This window comes from Camelus bactrianus, chromosome X (assembly GCF_048773025.1).
Source record: "Camelus bactrianus isolate YW-2024 breed Bactrian camel chromosome X, ASM4877302v1, whole genome shotgun sequence".
Lineage (NCBI taxonomy): Eukaryota > Metazoa > Chordata > Mammalia > Artiodactyla > Camelidae > Camelus > Camelus bactrianus.
The window spans coordinates 58,084,069-58,104,431 of record NC_133575.1 but is presented as its reverse complement, the minus strand read 5'-3'; the positions used below and the strand labels follow the sequence as shown (position 1 = coordinate 58,104,431).

The 20,363-nt window shown below is 43.6% G+C and overlaps 2 protein-coding genes across 17 annotated transcripts in view; one reads left to right on the top strand and one right to left on the bottom strand.

Annotated features, from left to right (window-relative positions):
• PFKFB1 (6-phosphofructo-2-kinase/fructose-2,6-biphosphatase 1) overlaps positions 1 to 10,942 on the bottom strand; it is a 53,499-nt gene extending 42,557 nt beyond the window's left edge. For 4 of the 15 annotated variants that reach the window (XM_045517179.2, XM_074359720.1, XM_074359715.1 and 1 more), the window contains exons 1-2: positions 10,557 to 10,938; positions 6,049 to 6,629 (exon numbers count right to left, since the gene is read on the bottom strand). In XM_045517179.2, coding sequence (XP_045373135.1) covers positions 6,049 to 6,145 — 97 coding nt within the window. In that variant the 5' untranslated portion in view covers positions 6,146 to 6,629; positions 10,557 to 10,938. Of the gene's footprint in view, positions 1 to 6,048; positions 6,630 to 10,556 lie in introns of all 15 variants that reach the window. The other 11 variants (XM_074359717.1, XM_045517183.2, XM_074359718.1 and 8 more) reach the window with 8 other exon arrangements.
• Positions 10,943 to 12,235: 1,293 nt separating this feature from the next.
• Positions 12,236 to 20,125, top strand: APEX2 (apurinic/apyrimidinic endodeoxyribonuclease 2). 2 transcript variants are annotated; one of them, XM_010955747.3, is made up of 6 exons: positions 12,236 to 12,727; positions 13,894 to 13,977; positions 14,607 to 14,787; positions 15,316 to 15,462; positions 16,191 to 16,260; positions 18,847 to 20,125. In XM_010955747.3, exons 1-6 carry the CDS (start codon positions 12,571 to 12,573, stop codon positions 19,753 to 19,755), a joined length of 1,548 nt encoding a protein of 515 aa, XP_010954049.2. In that variant the 5' UTR covers positions 12,236 to 12,570; the 3' UTR covers positions 19,756 to 20,125. The 2 variants fall into 2 exon arrangements, with proteins under 2 accessions (XP_010954049.2, XP_074216070.1); XM_074359969.1 differs by lacking the exons at positions 12,236 to 12,727; positions 14,607 to 14,787 and having other exon boundaries at positions 13,895 to 13,977.
• The last annotated feature ends 238 nt before the right edge of the window (positions 20,126 to 20,363 follow it).

Sequence of the window (20,363 nt, the reverse complement as noted above, 5' to 3'; positions counted from 1 at the left end):
CATGATCATCTTGAAAAAGGAGAACAAAGTTGGAAGACTCACACTTTCCAATTTTGAAACTTAACTAAAAAAGCTATAGTAATAAAGACAGTTTTGCACTGGCATAAGGATAGATATATAAACCAATGGAATAGGACTGAGAACTCAGAAAGAATTCTCTAATTTATGGTCAATTGATTTTCATCAAGGGTGCCAAAACAATTCAGTAGGGGAAAGAGTCTTCAACTAATAGTGCTGGGACAACTGAATATCCACATGTAGAGAATGAAGTTGGACTTCTATTTCACACCAAATGCAAAAATTAACTCAAAATAGGTCAAAGGCTTAAATGTAAGAGCTAAAACTGTAAAACTCTTAGAGGAAAACCTAGGCATAAATCATTGTGACTTTGGATTAGACAATGGCTTCTGGGATATGACAGCTAAGGCACAAGCAATAAAAGAAAAAAATAGGAAAATTGGACCTCATCAAAATTAAGAACTTTTGTGCCTCAAAAGACATTATCAAGAAAATGAAAAGACAACCCACAGAATGGGAGTAAATATTTGCAAATTATATGGCTAGTTTCCAGAATATAAAAAGAACTGTTACAAGTCAATCCAAATAAAAAGATAAATAACCCAGTTTTAAAGTGAGGACAGAATCTGAATAGACATTACTTCAAAAAAGATATATAAATGGCCAATAAGTATATGAAAAGATGCTCAACACTATTAGTCATTAGTAATATGAAAATGAGAATTATAAGATATCATTTCATACCTACTTAGGATGGCTATAATTTTTTTTAAAAAAATGGACAATAAGAAGTGTTAATGAGGATACAGGGAAATTTGAACACTCAGTGTTGCTTTTGGGAATATAAAATGGTGAAGCCACTTTGGAAAAACAGTTTGGCAGATCCTCAAAGCATTATAGACAGAGTTACCAGATGACTCAGCAATTCCACTCCTAGGTATATATTCAGGAGAAATGAAAATATATGTCCCCCCAAAAACTTGTACAAGAATGTTCATGGCAGCACTATTCATAATAGCCAAAAGCAGAAACAACCCAAATTTCCATCAATTAATGAATTTATGAACAAAATGTGGTATAGCTATACAATAGATAATTATTCAGCTATAAAAGGAATGAAGTATCTACACATGCTACAACATGGATTGACCTTAAAAACCTTATGCCCAATGGAAGAACCCAGATACAAAAGGCCACATGTTGTATGATTCCATTTACATGAAATGTCCAGAATAGGCAAATCTATAGAGACAATAAGTAGACTTCAGTGGTTGCCACTGGCTGAGGGGAGCAGGGAATCTGGAATGACTCTAAGGAATATGGGGCTTCTTTGGGGAGGGTGATAAAAATGTTCTGGAGTTAGTGGTGATGGTACACAACCATGTGAATACACTGAAAACCATTAAGTTGTAGACTTTAAAATGGTGAGTTTTATGGTATGTGAATTATACTCTATCAAAAACATTTTTAAAGTATAAGAAAATGTATACCAGGCAAATATTAAACTAAATAAAGTGAATGTATATATATTAACATCAGAAAAAAATTGATTATAGAACAAAATGCCAATGATACTAGATTATTAGAAATAACTTCCTTACACATTGATAAATATTCAATTTATCAGAAATATATAGCAATTCTAAATTTGTTTGTAACAATTTACAAAGCTTCAAAATTGATGTAGCTACAAGGAGATACTAACAAATTTTCCATATCAACAAGCAGACAAAACCAAGGAATAATATAGGGCATTTGAGCTGGATTAACAAACATGACTTAATTGAAGTATATAGTACTCTGAACCCAATTTTAAAATGTACATTTTTTCAAGTTCTCATGGAATTTTTACCAACAATTACCATATGTTGGTGCATAAAGCAAATCTCAGTAGATTTCAAACTGAAATCACACAAAGTTTGTTTTCTAACGAGAATGGAATCAAACTGGAAATAGCAAGGGCACTGATGTGTTGAAACAGAAGCTGCCCCAAGGGCTGGCACCAATTACTGGAGGCCTTCTTCTGTGCCAGGCATTAACCTTTTAGTTGCCAGATGATAAAATATAGATCCCAGCAGTACTGGGAAAGGAACTGAGGTGGCCAGGGCAACTGGGTAAGTGATGAAGAAACCAAGAAAGCCTGGAGCAGTGCCTATTTATGAAATAGTCTGGAAATATTTTTAATTTATATGTCCATACAATTATGTATCTGTGGAATATCATCCCTGTTTAGTAGGCAAATTATAGCATCAGATGTTTATATTCAAAAGGAAGAAAGTCTGAAAATTAATGAGCTGTGCATTTAACTCCAGAAGTTAAAAAAGAACAACAGAATAAGTCCAAAGAAAGTGAAAAAATTCAACAATGATAAGGAAAATAGCTAAATAAAAATAAAGACATAAAAGAAAGAATCAGAAAGCCAAAAAGTTGACTATCTAAAAAAAAAACTTATAAAAGGGACAAACTTCTAGCAATATTGATCAAAAGGGAAAAAGAGAAGGTACAGATAAACAAGGATAAGAGGATATAACTGAAAGTGCAACAGAGATTTCAAAAATACAAAGATAAAAACTTTATGCAAATAAATTTGAAAAGTGATGTGAAATAGAAAAATTCCTAGGAAATCATAATTAAACAAAACTGTCAAGAAGAAATAGCAAACTGGAATGATTCTACAACTATTTAAAAGATTGTATCCGTTAAAATTTTTCTTACAAAGGCCCAAATGGTTTTACTTGGAAGTTGTGCCAAATATTTAAAGAACAAATAGTTCCTTGGACAACCTCTACCAGAAAATAGAATGAAAGGAAATAGTTCCCACTTCATTCTATGACACCAAAATCAAACAGGGGACCATGAGAATGGAAAAAGTACAGGCCAATCTCATTCACGAACAAAATGCCGAATTCTTAAACAAAATATTAACAAACTAAGTCCAGCAGTTTTTATTTATTTTAGGACTGCAAGATAAGTTCAAAACAAGAAAAATCTCTAACGTAATTCACATTAAAAGGTTAAAACACAAAATTAATCTTCATCTCAGTGGATACAGAAAACATGTTTATAAAATTCGACATCTACTCATCTTAAAAAAAAATTCCAATTGGTAGACTAAGAACAAACTGGAACGTCCCTAACCTGTTAAATGGTATCTACAAAAATATCACAGCAAACTTAATTGTGAAACTTTAAAAAGCATTCGCTTTAAAATTAGGTTCAACATAAAGATGTATAATATTAACATTTCAATTCAACACTGTACTGAATGAAAACAGTGTGCGTGTACTGCAGGTATGAAGTCCTAGCACTGCAGTAATGCAAGAAAAAGAGATTAAAAAATAAGGATCAGAAGGGGAAAAATAAAACTGTCATTTCCATATAAATTATCAAAATTAATAGGAAAGTTTAGCAGGTCTGCTAGTTACAAAAGCATTATACAAAAACACAATTATATTTGTATACATTAGCAATAAATTGGTATAAAATGTAATATTCTAAAAAGATATACAATAGCAACAAAATAAGCAAAAAATGTCTTACAATGATGTGCAAGCCCTTTTAAATTATAAAACTTCACTCAAGTAACATGAATACAGTTTAAATAGATGGAGACACATACCATGTTTACGGAAGACTCAATATCACAAAGATGTTAACTCTCCTTAAGTTGATCTACAGATTGATTATAATTCCAATCAAAGTCCCAAAAGTTTTGTCTGTATATATGCATGTTTGTGTGTGTAACTTGGAAAACTGATTCCAAAACTTATGGGGACAAAAATTTTCATAGCATTATTGTTCATAACCCCGACCTAGAAACTGCCTAAATGTTCATCAACAGTATGATGGATAATAAACCATGGGATATTCACAAAATAAAGTATTACACAGCAAGGAGAATAAACAAGCTACAACTGCATGCAACAATAATATAAGTGGCATACAAAACATAAGGTTGAATGAGAAAAATAAGTCACAGATGAATATACACAGCTATTCAAGCACTTTACACAAGCTAATGCATTTAATCCTCAGAACAACACCATTAAATGATTGTGTGCCTCCCCTCCTCCACTGCCCCCTTTGGGGTCAGGCAGGTCTTCTAGAGAGGATGTTCCAAGTAAAACAGGATTCAGGTCTTTCTGGGGTAAATAGCCTGGCCTCCCCAGCAACGGAGCTGAGGCAGATATTGTCCAAGGCACTAAGTTTATTGTGTCTGTGGGCTAACATAATACAGTCAATCACTAATGAGTTACTCTCTTGTACACACAGAGCCCCATGCTTGGCTATGGTGAATGGTAGACTGGAAGTAAAAGTGACCATTTACTGAGTATCTGCTATGTGCCAGGCTCCAGGCTTGATGCTGGAGATATGGGTAAAAAGACCACACACCCACCTTCTTGTTTAAACAATAATAATAGCAACAACAACTAACATTTATTGAGTACTTACTATGCGGTGAACTCTCTCTAAGCATTTTATTTGCTTTAGCTCTCTAATCTTCACAACAACACTATTATTAACTTCTTTTTACAGATGAGGAAAAGGAAGCACAGATAAATTAAGAGACTTGTCCAAGGTCACAGAGGCAGGAGGTGGCAGAGCTGAGACTCAAACCTAGGCAGTCTGAATCATCCCAACAACATGGGGAGGTAGGTATAAATTCTTGTCTTATAGCTGAGGAAAGAAAGGCTCAGAACTAAAGTTAGCACATATTAATTTGCACCCTCTATGTGACAGAGACTATATTAGATGATTTATGGATATTATTTCTCCAAACTGGAAGACAGAGTTCCCAGGAATATTAGGGTCCTAACTATGGGAGATCCAGGTATGCAGAGAGTGGCTTGCCTGCTTTCCAGCTAAATCCAACAGCCCCTTGGAAAGGATCAAGGGTGCCTTGGTGGGTGGGGGTGGGACGTAATTCTCAGTCTCATCTAAGCTCCTAGATCTCCAGATGAGTGATTGAAACTGCTGGTGGAGAGGAGGAGGAAGAAAAAGGAAGCTGGTTTTTCCCCTCTTCCTTCATCCACAGCCTTCATTCTATGCAGAATATTTAACATCTTACATCTTCCTGGATCTTCTAAACAACCAACTCATTAGCCCTGGGCCTGGACCTCCTCTAGTGGAAGCTTGGTCAGCTGGTCCTTGAGATGTCTGGGTCCCACAGTCCACAGCTGTCTTATCTCCACCCACCTTATGGCTCCTCAGGCCAAAATCCTTGGGCTGAAAGCATCTTGGTCCACAACTGTCCTTTGTTATCTATGGGACATGGTATACTCCACTTAAAATCTATATTTACAGGTTTTGCTTGCTTCTGCTTTGAACCTGCTCCTTCATAAATTTTCAAAGTGAACGTTACATCAGCAGGCTGTTCCCGAGAGACTGAGTGTCTTCTCCCTCAAATCCCCAGAGCAGCAAGTATCCATATGTGCCAAGAAGGCAATGCAGGAGACAGGACACCCAGCCTTTCCCAACCCAGTAGGCAGTTTATTAGAAGACGCTTGAGAAAGCGGAGAAGCAAAACCGACCAATGATATGGTACTTTTGTGTACCCAGCACCTGTCCCCTGAGAATCAATGACAGGAACCATCATCTTATTTCACCCAAGCACTATCTGACAGGACCAATTTCCAGACACTTCACTGAAGTCACCCAAATAAAACATTTTAAGCTAACATTGAACAGTTCTGAACTAGAAACACCAAATTTCAAACAGGAAGCATTCCAAATAAGCTCTGGATAAGAAAGAAAAAAAAATCCTAGTCAAAAATCCCTCTGATTAAGATGGTCTTTACATAATCCTCATTTTTTTCTGTCTTCATCTCTCTCTTACTGTCTTTCTTTCTCTCATTCTTTCTCTACCTTTTCTGACATTAAGCCTCTTGTTATCCTACAGCTATTTCATCTAACTGCTTATCTATTCCAACTTTCAGGTTGGAATTGGAATAGGAGTGGATGGGGGGGCTTGTCTTCTATACCCACTCTACCACCACCACCTTGAAACCCACGGAAGTAAACCCCACTTACAGCCCCTCCTCCGTCGCAGCCCGCTGTTGCCGCTGCTGTGTGGAATCCAGATCTTCTGCAACCTGGTTTGGGTGAGCTCTCCCATCTCTTGAGACATCTTAGGCGTCGTAGCTAATGACACCACTGTCCAGAAGGTACTGGGCCTCACTTCCTGTCTTATTAGCTGTCTTTTCTGTTGCTGAGGCTATAGCAGAAGGTGGACAGAGTTGGAACAGGGAGGTGTGCTGGGGCTCTGAGCCTTCTGGCAGCCTGTCTCCAGCCTCTCTCCTCTTTCCTAGTCCTTGCCTGCTTTGTCTGCCTCTGCTCCTGTATGTACCAGTGGGGGCTTGGATGCAGAGAAGGAGACGTTGGGCAGAGATCAGCAGAGGCCTCTGAACTCCAAGGGCTGTGTACATAGGAGATAAGTTGAAGCCCAGCAAGGAAGGCAGCCAGCAAGACAGCCCAGGTCTGGCCAGTCGCTTCCCTCCAATGAAGACAGGACTAGTAGAGTATGCAAATAAAAGACCAAAGATCATGTGCTTATATCCTGCATGGGGTGGGGAGGCGAAGGTGATGGAGGCAGATCTCAGCAGCTTTCACAGCTTTGAAATAAAAAACGGGCCCAAGTAGAATGTCAAGTTCCAAATCAGAAACAGAGATCCACATCAGAAATGCAAATTTCCCAAGTACAAATACACAAACACAAAGTCCCTACTGAAAAACAATGCTTTGAGCTAGCAATCAAAGGCCTGAACTGGAATTAGAAAGTTCGCTGCCTCACTGTCCACCCACCCCCACCCAAATTGGCATTGCAACCCTTGTGTTCCCCAGAATTCTGCTACCTTTCCTAGCAAAGGGTCTCTCTCTCCCCTAAAATGTGCTGCCCAGGGCACTCCTGGAGAGATGGGCACTATCTGATCATCTTTATGCTCTCTCCAGCCAAGTATAAATAAATCAGAGTAAACCTGACACCTTGGGAAGAGGAGTGAATGCAGACATTGCTAGGGGAAGAGATGGTAAGCACTGCCCATGTGACTGCCAGCTGCCATCAGGTGCTCTAGGGAAAAAGGGATCGTGATCTGACCCAGAACCCAGCTAAAGTTCTTCATGCCAAGCTATGTGGCTTAGGGTGGAGGCTGTAGCAGGCAGAGTGTGGGGAGTAGGGAGCAATGGCCTCAAAGTAGGACAAGTCCATAGGCCAGAGTCATCCTACCCAAATGTCTCCCCTTTACCCTCTCCCCTCCCCCTGGTTGTTTTGAGACTTTTATGTACAGAACTCATCTAACAGCATAGCTTACCTGGAAGATGTCCAAGTGTGTTCTTATTTCATTCTTTTGCAACCTTCCCACCCCCGATGAACCTCCAGTGATTGGCTACCAGGAAGCTCAATTTCCTCCACTAAGCTGGGCTATACAGGGGCAATCTCTTGGGGGATAGAAATCTCTAATCCCTGCCCTCCAGTGTTCTCAGCTCCACTTTGCCTTTTAAGAAGTTCCCTAAAATACATTCTCAGCGTCCTAGTCTACACAAGGGTTGGATTCCCTCCAGTTTTTGTGTTTAAATCATACCAAACTTTCAATATATTTCAGAGCCTGCCCTTCTAAATGAACCTACTGAGGCAGTAGATCACAGTGGTTCAAAGCAATGGGCTCTGGAGCCATACTACTGAGTGGAATTCCACCTCTGCCCTTTACTATGAGACCCCGGGCAGAAGACTTAACTTTTCAGTGCCTTGAGTTTTCCATCTCATAAGAGTACCTACTCCCTTAGGGTTGTTGATGATTCAGTGTGTTAACACATGTAAGGCAATCTGGGAAATGTTCAATATATATTACCTAACACTGTGATTGTAAAAGATCAATCGCCTCTTAGACTAATCTGCAGCTTCTAATGTAATGCTGAGCATTCAGGAAACACTCTGTAAAGGAAACTTACAATGTTATGACAAAAAGTTAATGTTTATAATAAATAAAGAGCTCATATAAATCAATTAAAAAGATTAATTCACTCTCACTCTTTTGTGAGACTGAAGCCCCCTAGAAATCATTTTTTTCCAACCCTCTCAGGTAAGAAAATGGAGGCCTAGAGAGGGGAATTATTTTCCTAAGGTCCTATAGCAAATTAAGTCACCAAGTCAGGAGTAGAACAATGGGGACCTGATTTCTCCCAGTCTAGGTTCTTTTTTCCCTTTGATTAATTGATCAATCTAGCTTTATTTAAGGATGTGGTCTTCCAGATTAGCTTAAAACATTTAGAGTCTTAGAACTAGACTTTGGAAGATACAACTCTCTTAATCCTAATAAGTCACCTAACTGGTATCACTCTGTTAACTCTAATAATCTTAATAATAACCCTTTACATGTATGTTTTCCCTGGCCCACAAAAAAACATATTATTTATCATAGTTGCTCCTTCTAAACATTCTCACTAGCCTCACAGGGAAACTGAGGTCTAGGGAGGGAAAGTGGCTTGTCCAAGGTAATCAATCCAGTCACATGAACCCCTCTTCTATGTTTACAATTTTGTCCTCATGACCCTGCCAAGAGGCAGGAAGATAATTTTAGCAGCAGGAAATCTGAGATAGGAGACTAGCGGGCTTTTGTCAAGATCCAAAAGGTAAACATGGGGTCCAGGCTTCAAAACCCAACTTAAAACTGCCCGGAACTAGGGGTGTGTGTGTGTGTGTGTGTGTGTGTGTGCGTGCTTAAACCACTGTTATCAATTCTGATCCCAGAAGCAGGAGAATTAAACAGGCTTTACCAAAAGGCCTCAGCCCGGGCACTCCTCAGTCAAACCTACCTCTCCAGCCATGTCTTAGATCTCCATGGTTAAACTGTACCAGCTGACTCATTGGGCTCCCAAACTTACTGTGTACTTTTTTGCCTCTTGGCCTTTGCTCAGCCTGGAATACCTTCTTTTCCCTTCCATTCTCAATGAAATCTGATTCACTTCAAGGCCGGGCTCAATGCTTGCCTCCTCTGGGAAGCCTTCCCTGTATCCTTGGCTTTTGGTTCTCATGTTGCCTATATGCTTCTGTCTATCTGAGCAAGTATCCACCAGTGTTTTACCAGTCTACTTTCCTAGTAGACTCTGGGCTCCTTAAGGATGGAGACTGGATCTCAGTTATCTGTAATCTATGTTTCCAGGTGTCTAGCTCAGGCCCTGGCACAGAAGAGACATTTGCCCAATGAGTGTCTGTACAATGTACATCTCTCTGCCCTAGATGAGATGAACATGTGGACAAATAATCCCCTTTCAATAAAGTAAATGTTATAAAAAAAAGAGCTATGCAGGGAACTGAGTGGGGGAACTAAATTGGTCTGAAGGTAGAATGTGGTATTAGGATCTAGAAGGTTTCTCCACCTGGAATGGGGCAGAACAGAATAAACAAAAGAATGAAGTCCACCCCACTGCCCTGCTCTCTGAAAGATGCACTTAACTGGTTACAGAAAATAAAGTTCACTCAGTATCAGAGACTCACTTGAGACTAAGAACTAGCCACAAATTCTAGTATGGGGTTAACTCTATACAGGAAAAGCATTAAGTGTGACTTCCTGAGGCCCACAGATCCTGATTATTTTCCCAAAGAATGGGGTGTACGGAAGAATCCCATTAAAAGCAGTATCAAGACAGTACTGATGGGCAACAAAATCACAAATGGGGTCTTCCTATTGGTAATTCTTGGAGTGAGTGGATTCTTGGTGTGAATGCATTTGTTTGGAGTTAGGGTGAAAAGGAGAGATTGGCCACATGCTTATAGGTCAGGTGCCCATATGAGAATATCAGGACCTCTATGGCAGCAGCCTAGGATCCACTTCCTTCTTAGCCACTGCCCTACCTCACCATCCTCCCACTACTTTCAGTTCCATGACTGGGGCCCAAGGATTACTCTATCCTAGTCCTAGGAGTAGATCTCCATACACCATAGTCATTCAGGAAGAAGTATAGCTGGAGGGTTGTGGGTAGTATTGCCTGTGGAGGCTACAGAAGAAGTAGGATCACTAAGACAGAGCACAGAAGTCCTGAAATATTTCCAAAGAGCTTTGGTTCCTGTCCTCCTACTCCTCTTCACCTTGCAACAGTCCTCTGAGGGAAATAAGCTAGAGACTTTAACTTCTATTTTAGTGAGGAGGCTAGTGAAGCCCAGAGAAGCTAAACAGCTTGTTCAAAGGGCCACAGCATACCAGCCCTACTTTGTACACCAGTTAGGAGGTAAGAGATATAATCTCTATCATCCAGCTCATTCAAACCTGGACTAGTTCAAGTTAGAGAGAATTCTAAAGGTGCTAGGGAACTGCCCTTTGGGCCAGTGTCCCACAAAGACAGCTTAGAATGGACAGAAACTAGATAATTACATATAAAAATCATATTTTCCCCAACTTCCCATACCCTTTATTTTTAAAGAAAAAATTTCCATACCCTTTAATGCACACTTCAAGTGACCACCTATTCCAAGAAAACTTTCCAGAGAGCCTAAAGAATGGATTTAGGGTTGTGTTGGCTCCTATTTTTCCTTCTGTCCCACCTACCTGTTCTCCTAGAGGTTCTTTCTTCCATCGCTAATTATCCAATACACGGCTCTCTTGCATTTAGACCCCCAAAGCAGTTGCAGAGGATGGCATCAAAGAGGGAGTCTGGAAGCGCTCGTTGGTTCCCTGGGAAGGCCGGGGAAGTACCCTTGGTAAGATGGGGTGTGTGCCCGCTGTTGAAATATCAGCTGCTGTAGTAGCCAAAGAAGTTCCTGAGTCACCCGGAGCCTTTTCTCTTCAGGCCAACCATGTGTTCACCTTGCCCCAAAGGTCAGAACTAATATTAACAAGCTACTGCAGAATGGGGAAATTAAAATCAGCAATGGAAGCAGGCAAGATCTGGATTTCCTTAGGGCTGTTTCAGATTGGTCTTCAGTGTAAATGGGCATGATCCCTTACTGGAACGTGATTTGGTACTATGAAGCAAGAGCAATGAAAATTTTCATTTCCTTTGTCCTAATTATCCCACTCTTGGGACTCAATCCTGAGCCAATAACCACCAAAACACACACAAAAAGCTTAAAGCACCAACATTTTAATTTAAATTGCAGGGCTATTTGCTGATGGCAACAACTGGAATGTAACCTTTAAGTTCTCCAGGAGAAAAAGCAGCTCTTTGGGTCTTTCCTGCAGACATTGAGAATGATGGCTCTGAGGCTATGGAATTCTGGGGAAAAAAATAATTACGCTGCAATTCTGGGTGAGGAACCTAAGGTTGCAAAGTTATGCTTTACCCTGTACATCTGGCATGTCTATTATTTCTGTTTTTATGTTCTCAAAAACAAGTCACTAACCTGAATTTGTTCATTACTTCAACAAAAATTTATTAACTCCTAATATATACTGTGCCCTATATTAGGGGATGGGGCTAACAAGATGAATCAGATATGGCCATTGCTTTCAGGCTGCTGGTAGTATGGTAACAGAAGTAGAAATCAGTGGTAGTTGTACAATGTGATAAGTGCTGTGACAGAACGGACCACAACATACTGTGGGGATGCAGAGGACAAGATGTAACCGGGGAGGTGCGTGGGTGGTTAGGAAAACTTACTCAGGAGTTTGATTTAATTAAGATAGGGTGTTGAATCCTGGCTCTACTACTTCTGTGAAATTGGGGTGGATTCACTGAAACTCTCTTACTTAGCTTCAGTGCCCCTACAGTGTTGTCCTGATAATGAAATGATACAATGTTTATGGAAGAACCATGCGTTATATCGGGGGATAGTGCTGCTCTGGAACTTGGGTAGCCTACTTAAATTTTCTGGACCTTGATTTTACTCATCTGAGAAATGGAGCCAAGAGAAAGTACCTGTCAGGCCAAGTCCTAAAGGATGCTACGGCCCTATAAAGGCCCAAGACAAATAATTGCTACAGGGTGCACTTGATAAAGCCTCCCCTGCCCCTCCCTCAGCCCAATAAAGCCAGACGTCCTCTCTTAAGCCTTGTTTCACTAGAGCGCTTCTAACTGCTCCCTCCTCTAGCCGCAATGTTCCCTTACAGCGCCACCCCTCCCACTGTTACGACAGCCACTCCCAGGGCGCTTGCGCCGCATTCCTCTGCGCACCTAGGGGTGCGGTCTGACCCTTAGGGGCGGGGCTTCGGTAGCTACTCGGTTCCGCTCAAGGTTCCGCTGCTTAGAAAGTGATTAAATCCCATTTTAAGTAATCGAAAAAGCACCGAGGGGACTTTTGAGTAGAGCAGAAACGCAGTCAGAATCAGGTGCGTGGGCCACTATTCTGCGGGAGGAGGAGGAGCCCAGCTAAGGACCTTTCTCTCACCATTCATTCCTCCTCGGCGACCGCACTGCCCCCTTCAGCTTCCGCTCCTCTGGCCAATGAAAACTGAGGGTCTTGAAGTCCCGCCCACGTACGTCCGACACTTTCGCGGCAAGCTGGAGCACGCCTGCGCAAATGCGCGCGCGGAAGGCCGGGACTCGCCGATTTGGGGGCTGTCCAGTTTTGCGCTCGCGCCCACGTTAGGCGCTGGCCAAGAGGTGCTGTAACTCGCTGTGAAGATGCTGCGTGTGGTGAGCTGGAACATCAATGGGATCCGGAGCCCCCTGCAAGGGGTGGGATACGAGGAGCCCAGCAACTGTACCGCCACGGCCGTGGGGCATATTTTAGACAAACTAGATGCCGACATCGTCTGTCTTCAGGAGACCAAAGTGACCAGTAAGAGCTCAAGAATTCAGGACCCCTACCATACTTTCCCTTTTCCACTAACTTTTCCCACTGCTCCATCTTATTTCACTTTCCCATTACTTTATCCTTGGAGTCCTCTCCTTAGAGCCAGTTCAGAATCCTGATCCCCTCCTCTCAATTTCTCACTCCAGCTAGATCTCCAGATTCTCATTTCGTCTCCTGGCCTCAGCAGAACCTTAATTTTCTCCCCTCCTTGCAGTCTCCATCTTCTTTCAGATCCTCTAATTCCCACTCATTCTCCTGCCCCAGCTCAGTCCCCCAATTTACTCTCCCTACACACTCCCACTGTCCATTTCCCACTTCCAAGTCAGACCCCTCTAATTCCGCCTTTCTGCCCCCAGCTCATATACTTTAATTCCCACCTCATCATTACCCCAAGCGTAGACTCCCTAATTTCCCCCTTCTTATTTTTTAAAGCTTTTTTGGGGGGAGGTAATTAGGTTTGTTTGTTTGTTTGTTTTAATGGAAGTACTAGGGATTGAACCCAGGACCTCGTGCATGCTAAGCACGCATTCTGCCACTGAGCTATACCCTCTCCCCTAATTTCCTCCTTTTTAAATTTCCGTCTCAGATTCTCAGTTCCCCTTATTTCTACCTCCATTTCTCCTCCCCAGCTCAGAGCCTCTCATCATTCCTACCTCAGGTCCCACTCCAAGCTTAGACTCTCTAATTCCCTCTCCCTCGCCAGCTGAACCCCCTGATTCCTTCTCTCTCCCACTCCAGCTCTGAGACCCCTTACCTACTTTTCCCTCCATCCTCAGTTCAGATCCTCTAACTCCCTCTCTCTCCTACCTCCTTCTCCAACCTCAGATTCCCAGTTCTCTCTCCCGTATCTCCATTTCCCACCCCCAGCTCCCTCCAGTCACCTGGTTGCCTAGCCTCTTAATTCTTCACCTCCCATTCTGTAGTCTTCTGCCTTCTTGTAATTCTGATATCAATTCCCTCTCTAGTCCCCACCTTTTTAGCTCCTCTTCTAATCATAGATACTTAATTTTTCCTTCCTACTCTCGCTTTGATGTGTGCAAGTAATTAGCCTACAGCTGTAATTCCAGGCCTTTGTGTGTCCTAGGTCCTAGTCCTGATCCTATCATCTCTGACATAATTTTACAATCTGACATCTTTTTTTTTTTTTCCAGGAGATGCTCTGACAGAGCCCCTGGCTATCATTGAGGGCTATAACTCCTATTTCAGCTTCAGCCGCAATCGCAGTGGCTATTCCGGTAAATGCGGTTTTCTGGGGACTTTAAATTAGTGATGGAGACATGTGGGAAAGGATTTTCAATATTTAAGGTAATAAGAAACATAGGCTTTTAGCCCACAACAGTAAGACCACATCAAATTATATGAGTGATAATTTTTATGTGTCATATTGGACCTCAGAAGCACAATAGTGTGGTGGTTAATTGTATGAGCTCTGGAACCAGACAGACTGCCTGGGTTTGAATCCTAGCTCAATTCCTAGCTGTGTACCCTCTGACCAGTGACTTAACCTCTTTATGCCTCAAGTTCCTCAGCTGGAAAATGGGGATAATGCCTACCTCTTAGGGCTATTACAAAGATTACACTAATTAATCCATGTGATAATAATAATAATAGCTAACACTTTCTGAGCACTTACTGTGTATCGACGTAAAACACTTAGAATATTAGCTGTTATTAATCTGTGGTTTTTCTAGATGAAGGAACTGAGACTGCAGGGTTGGAATAGAGTTGCCCCAGGCATCCATGGCTCTTGAGTTGAGAGAGTTGTCAGTAGAACCACACTCAATGAAGATGAGTCAGGTGACCCGTGCGGGGGCAACAGGCTGTTGGCTGCCAGGCCTGCTCAGAGTACCCTCTCTGTCTCTAGGTGTTGCCACCTTCTGTAAGGACAGTGCTACCCCAGTAGCTGCTGAAGAAGGCCTGAGTGGCCTACTTGCCACTCAGAATGGGGATGTGGGTTGCTACGGAAACATGGATGAGTTCACCCAAGAGGAGCTTCGGGCTCTGGATAGTGAGGGCCGGGCCCTCCTCACCCAGCACAAGATCCGGTAATAGCCTACTTCCTCCTTCCACCAGCGTTGCTGGTTTGACTCTGAATGTGGCGATTCTAAGGCTTGCCTTATAAACGTGCACTCACCATGGAAAACTTCCCAGATTTGCCTTTCCTGGACTTTAGTCTGGGCTGGGCTACCTCCTCAGGACAAACCATGTTCTCCTCTGAGCCTTGAGTTCTCTGTCTCTACGAGGGTGGGGGTGATGCTAGCTGGAAGGCACCACAGGCATCTCAAAAGCAAGTTAGCCAATGTTGAACTTACCGCCCCAGGTTTTTCTCTTTCTGGGTGTCTTATGTTTGTGAATGACAGTACCATCACCTGGTTTACCTGAGTGTCATCCTTGATGCTTCATCTGTAGTCAGTCCCCAAGTCCTGTGAATGCCAGTTCATTCATGTTTCTCTATTCCTTTCCTTTACTTCCATTCCATGGACAACCATTAAGTGGCAATCACACAGTGTGGGGAAGGGAAGGGTGACTTGGAAATGACCCTTTTTTTGCGGTGCTGGTTCTCTTCTCCCCAGCACATGGGAAGGGAAGGAGAAGACCTTGACCCTAATCAACGTGTATTGCCCCCATGCGGACCCTGGGAAGCCTGAGCGGCTCACGTTTAAGATGCGCTTCTATCGCTTGCTGCAGATTCGAGCAGAGGCCCTCCTGGCGGCTGGCAGGTACTGCAAACCTGGGCAGCAAGGCTTCTTTGAGCTTGTCCTGGGTGCCCAGCCCCATTAGAAGGGTTGTGCGATCTTTGTCTTTTGAGTTCCTTCACAGCCTAGTTATAGACACCAGCATACCCACCAGAATAGGCCCTGCTCTCTAAGAGCTGTGAGGGACCAGGTCAAGTGACACAAATACAGATTTTGTATTCAGATACCTCTGAGCACTTATCTTGGTTCCTTTCATTCGCTATGAGCCCCAAGACTAGTCCTCCCTCTGTTTTCTGTTTTGTAAAATAAGTGTATGAATCCCTGCCTCACAGAATAGTTTTAAGGATGAAATGAGATGAGGAAGGTAAAGTGTCTGGGAACAAATGAAAGGTCTTGTCCCAGGGAGGGCTAGGAAAGTGAGGGTGGGTTAGACTATCAAAGAACACTTCCTAGAGGGAATGGTACCTGAGCTCATCTTTGAAGGACCAGAAATATGCTGTTAGGTAGAGATCAGTGACACTCATGTCAAAAAAGGAACAGTATCACCTTTGGAGATCAGACTTGGGTTGGTCAGGTATAAAAGGTATCAAGGTTATTAGGAAGATTGGAGAGGTAGGCTACCATTAGTTGCTTTTGGCTCTTATTTTAGCCTCAGTGTGGAAAGTGGCCTATCTGAGCTCTTGGACCCAGGAGAAAGTAGATGGGCCAGGACTGCTGCTTCCCTTTTTTGACATTCATTTTATGTTTTTCAGCCATGTTATCATTCTGGGTGACCTGAATACAGCCCACCGCCCCATTGACCACTGGGATGCAGCCAACCTGGTAAGGTTCCCTCTAGGCCTTTGACCATACTCCTGACTATGGTTCTGTTCAGCTAGCCAACCAATGTTGGTTTTTTTGGCCCAGGGGCAAGCTTTCTTCATGGAAAAGCAGAGCTTAGTTTGAAATTCTATTCTCAAAGCACTAAAGATTGTGCTGGGGACTCACTTACCAGTCAGTTCTGGCTCTTGGCCCCTCAAGAGCTCTCAGCACGATAGTGGAATATGGACACATGACTGGCAAATTATAGAGTGATGTTTTCAGGGATGAGGCCGAGATAACAACCCAGGAGGTTAGGAGAGCCTGGCAATGGGATTCCTGGGCCAGCCTGGACATCAGGGGAGACATCTGAAAATGGCTGAATCTTAATGAGTAGTACAGAGCTTTGAGGTAGGGTGGGGAGCAAAACATTCTAGTGTGATGAGCAAAGGCTGCATGGTGAGAATTTGCCTGGTGTGCACAGGGAACTGCAAATCTTGTTCTTGTTAGGGGGTGACATGGGAAGGAAGGTGAGTAGCAGGAGATGGGGATGGAGAATCCTTTAAGGGTCAGATTTTGAGGGCCTTAAACTCCACATTGCCTTGATCATTTCCCCAATACACTGTTTCCTGTTTGCAAACCTTCAATACATCCCTGCCACCTTTGTGATGCAGAGGAAACGCCCAGTCCTGGCATTCAAGGATCTTTCTTGTCTGTGCCCATTCTCCATTTCCATCCTCAGTACCTCTACACACTGTCCACTTTAGCCAAGTCATCTCCTCTCTGCCCATTGAAAAAAGTTATTCTTATTTTAGCTTTTCTCACTGTCTTCTGAATTGGTGGGCATCCCCTCCCTTCTGTCTTTTTTTCTTATATGAACCTCTCATCTCAGAGTTCCTCTAGGACAATGGTTCTCAACCCCTGACAGCACATTAGAACAAGGAGCTTTTACAAAAATATCAATACCTTGGTTCAACCCTAGACCAATTAAATCAGAATCTGTGGGGTGTGGGGCCAGGGTAGCAGTATGTTTTAAAAGCTCCCAGGCTGATTTTATTGTACATTCAGAGTTGAGAACGACTGCTGTAGAATCTATAAGTCAGTTCTCATCTTGGCTTGCCTCATGAGAGGAGGGATCAGTAATTTAGGCTGTCACGGTCCAACTCAGCACTAGGCTTGGCTCAAAGAAGAGGCTGTAGGAAGATTCCTTGATTAGTTTGCAGAAGAGCCACATGAACATAGATGTGGATGTGGCTCCCAGCTGGGAAAATGAGCAGAAATGAGATATTGAGAGAAACGTGGTGGTGGTGTGGTGGGAAGGGAGTGGATATTACAAAGTGTGAGCCTTTAGTCCTCCCTACCTTATTCCTCATCGGGTGTTTACTCAGTCTGTTCTTGCTGCTTCCTATGATACTGTCAGGTACCTTTATGCCTTCTCTTCTTAGATCAGAAATATCTTAATGCCTCAAGTGAATCTCCTGCATTCTTTTTTCCAGGAAAAGAGAACTAATGGTACCAGATCACATGACAAACACAGTATTTCCAAAATAGCAGAATATGTCCACTCCCCACAAGACTGGCTCTTCTAGTCTCATCTCCCTAAATAGCACCATCATCGCCTTGGTTGGTGTTAGTATTCTCTGTCTTCTCTAACCTCCCCCTTCCCCATTCAATTGATCAGTGACTATTGTTGATTCTAGCTCCAAATCAGCTCTTAATTTCATTTTGTCTCCTCTGGCACCAGCCTAGTCTTAAGTGACCATCATCTCTTGCTCGTATGGACTGTGATAGTCCTCTCCTGCTGGTGTTCTGGCCCACAGTCTGGTTGCCCCTAAAGTCTTTTGCATGCACTGCCCCCTCCCTCCACAGGCCCATCACAGAAATTGTTCTCTCAATTTGTAATACCCTTTGCCTGGGTTACACCTACTCAGCCTTCACGTCTCAGCTCCAGATCGCTTCCTGAAAGAAAGTCTTCTTGGACCCCAGGACAAGATCAGGGTCTTGCCTTGTTCCTAGCATTATGCCTGGCACATAATCAGTGTTCTTTGAACATTTGTGGCATTGAATGAGTGGGTAAGTGGATTGGATGGATGATGAATTAGGGATCAGAGCCAAAGGAAATATTCAGACTTGAATCCCTGGAGCCCCTCAGCTCAGGAAGGGGAAGTGGTCAGTGAGGGCTTTGACAAACACAGGATAAGCCAAATAGTACCAGAGGGTTTAAAGTAAAAGGCAATAGTCTTCTTAACTCCTAACCTAGCCCTGCTTCCTGGAGCTGACTACTTTTAACTTCCTATTTTCCATTCTTTTGGTGAGCAGTTCTGATAATTGCTTTGATTAAGCAAACAACAAGCTTTCAGGTTTGGGGTTTATGGCCCAGTGCAAGGTAAATGTAGCCTGATGCAGAAGGAAAAACAAGCATGGGATTTTAAATCAGTAAGGATGGAAAATGAATCCCAGCTCTGCCAGTTCTGGGCTTTGTGACCTTAAGCAGTCTTCTTTGGAACAACCACATTTTCTTATCTGTAAAATGAAGCAGTTAGTCAAGGTCCCTTCCAGTTCTAGGCCTTTAGTTCTGCCTCTCTTTTTGTCCCCCTCCTCCTTCCCCAGGAATGCTTTGAAGAGGACCCAGGGCGCAAGTGGATGGACGGCTTGCTTAGTAACCTGGGGTGCCAGGCTGGTTCCTATACGGGATCCTTCATTGATAGCTACCGCTGCTTCCAGCCAAAGCAGAAGGGGGCCTTCACCTGCTGGTCAACGGTCAGTGGCGCCCGCCATCTGAACTATGGCTCCCGGCTTGACTATGTGCTGGGGGACAGGACCCTGGTCATAGACACCTTTCAGGCTTCCTTCTTGCTGCCTGAGGTGATGGGCTCTGACCATTGCCCTGTGGGTGCAGTCTTAAGTGTGTCCTCTGTGCCGGCAAAACAGTGCCCACCTCTGTGCACCCGCTTCCTCCCCGAGTTTGCAGGCACCCAGCTCAAGATCCTTCGTTTCCTAGTTCATCTCGAGCAAGATCCTGAGTTCAAGCAGTCAGCGCTGCAGCTCACCAATCAAACCCAGGCGCAGGTGCGCCAAAACAAAGCCCGCGTGCGCTCAGCCAGGTCTCGGTCAAGTCAAGCTGGCACCACTAGAGGCCAAAAGAAATTGATGAGCTACTTCCAGCCATCCTCCACCCATCCCCAAGCTTCTTCTAACTTGGAGCTTCCTAACCTGGGTGCCCTTGTTACCCCAAGGACCTCAGAAGAGGAGGTGATGGCCAATGTGGTGGAGGGGCAGCCCAAGGCTTCAGAGGCCAAGGTTGCAAAGGAGGTACAGACCTCGTTCTGGAAATCTCTACTTGGGGGGCCCTCGCCCATGCCCCTCTGTGAGGGCCACAGGGAGCCGTGTGTAATGCGAACTGTGAAGAAGCCAGGACCCAACCGGGGTCGTCACTTCTACATGTGTGCCAGGCCCCAGGGTCCTCCCTCTGACCCCTCCTCCCGCTGCAACTTCTTCCTCTGGAGTAGGCCCTGCTGAACTAACCCAGGCCTAGGGATGCCTGGCATGGTCAACCTAGTACATGATCTGAGGCCAGCTTCCTCCTAAGCTGCCTCCTCCTTTCCCTTCTCTGCCTCCTCCTTGACCTTCCTCAAGGACCCTTCTCTTTCCTCTTTTTCTTCTTCCTCTAAGACCTCCCTTCCCCTCTCTTCTTCCTGCCTAGCTCCTCCTCATTGGTGAGCTTCTTGTGCCTTAATGCTGTGACCCAGTCCCCCACCCCACTCCCCACCTTCCTATCAGAAGTACACAGAAACCAGTTGCCCCAGGAAGTAGTGATTTTAAACCTCTTCCTTCCCTGCTGGGAAATATATCTGTGCCTAAATAAAGTCTATGTCTTTGTTTCAGTGCACCATGTCATGTGGACATTTTGGATATACTCTGTGAAGCTGAGTCAGAGATGTTATCTCAGTAATGGGTTTGCCAACTGCTTGTAGCCTGATGATAGAACTCTTAGGGAGAGGCGAGGAAGGAGGAGTGGTGCTCACCATAGAGGCACTCTGTTGAGTTGTCGGGGTTCCCTGCACTACTGAGGTTGGATCAGCAAGGGAAGTGAGTGTGGTGTGGCAGAAAGCTCAAGTGGGCCTTGT

Bases quoted from the DNA above. Each gene is read 5' to 3' on its own strand.
- APEX2 (XM_010955747.3), top strand. From the start codon at position 12,571: ATGCTGCGTGTGGTGAGCTGGAACATCAATGGGATCCGGAGCCCCCTG. The intron at 14,788-15,315 runs GTAATAGCCTAC...TCTTCTCCCCAG, and splicing joins CTCACCCAGCACAAGATCCG to CACATGGGAAGGGAAGGAGA. The intron at 15,463-16,190 runs GTACTGCAAACC...TATGTTTTTCAG, and splicing joins GCCCTCCTGGCGGCTGGCAG to CCATGTTATCATTCTGGGTG.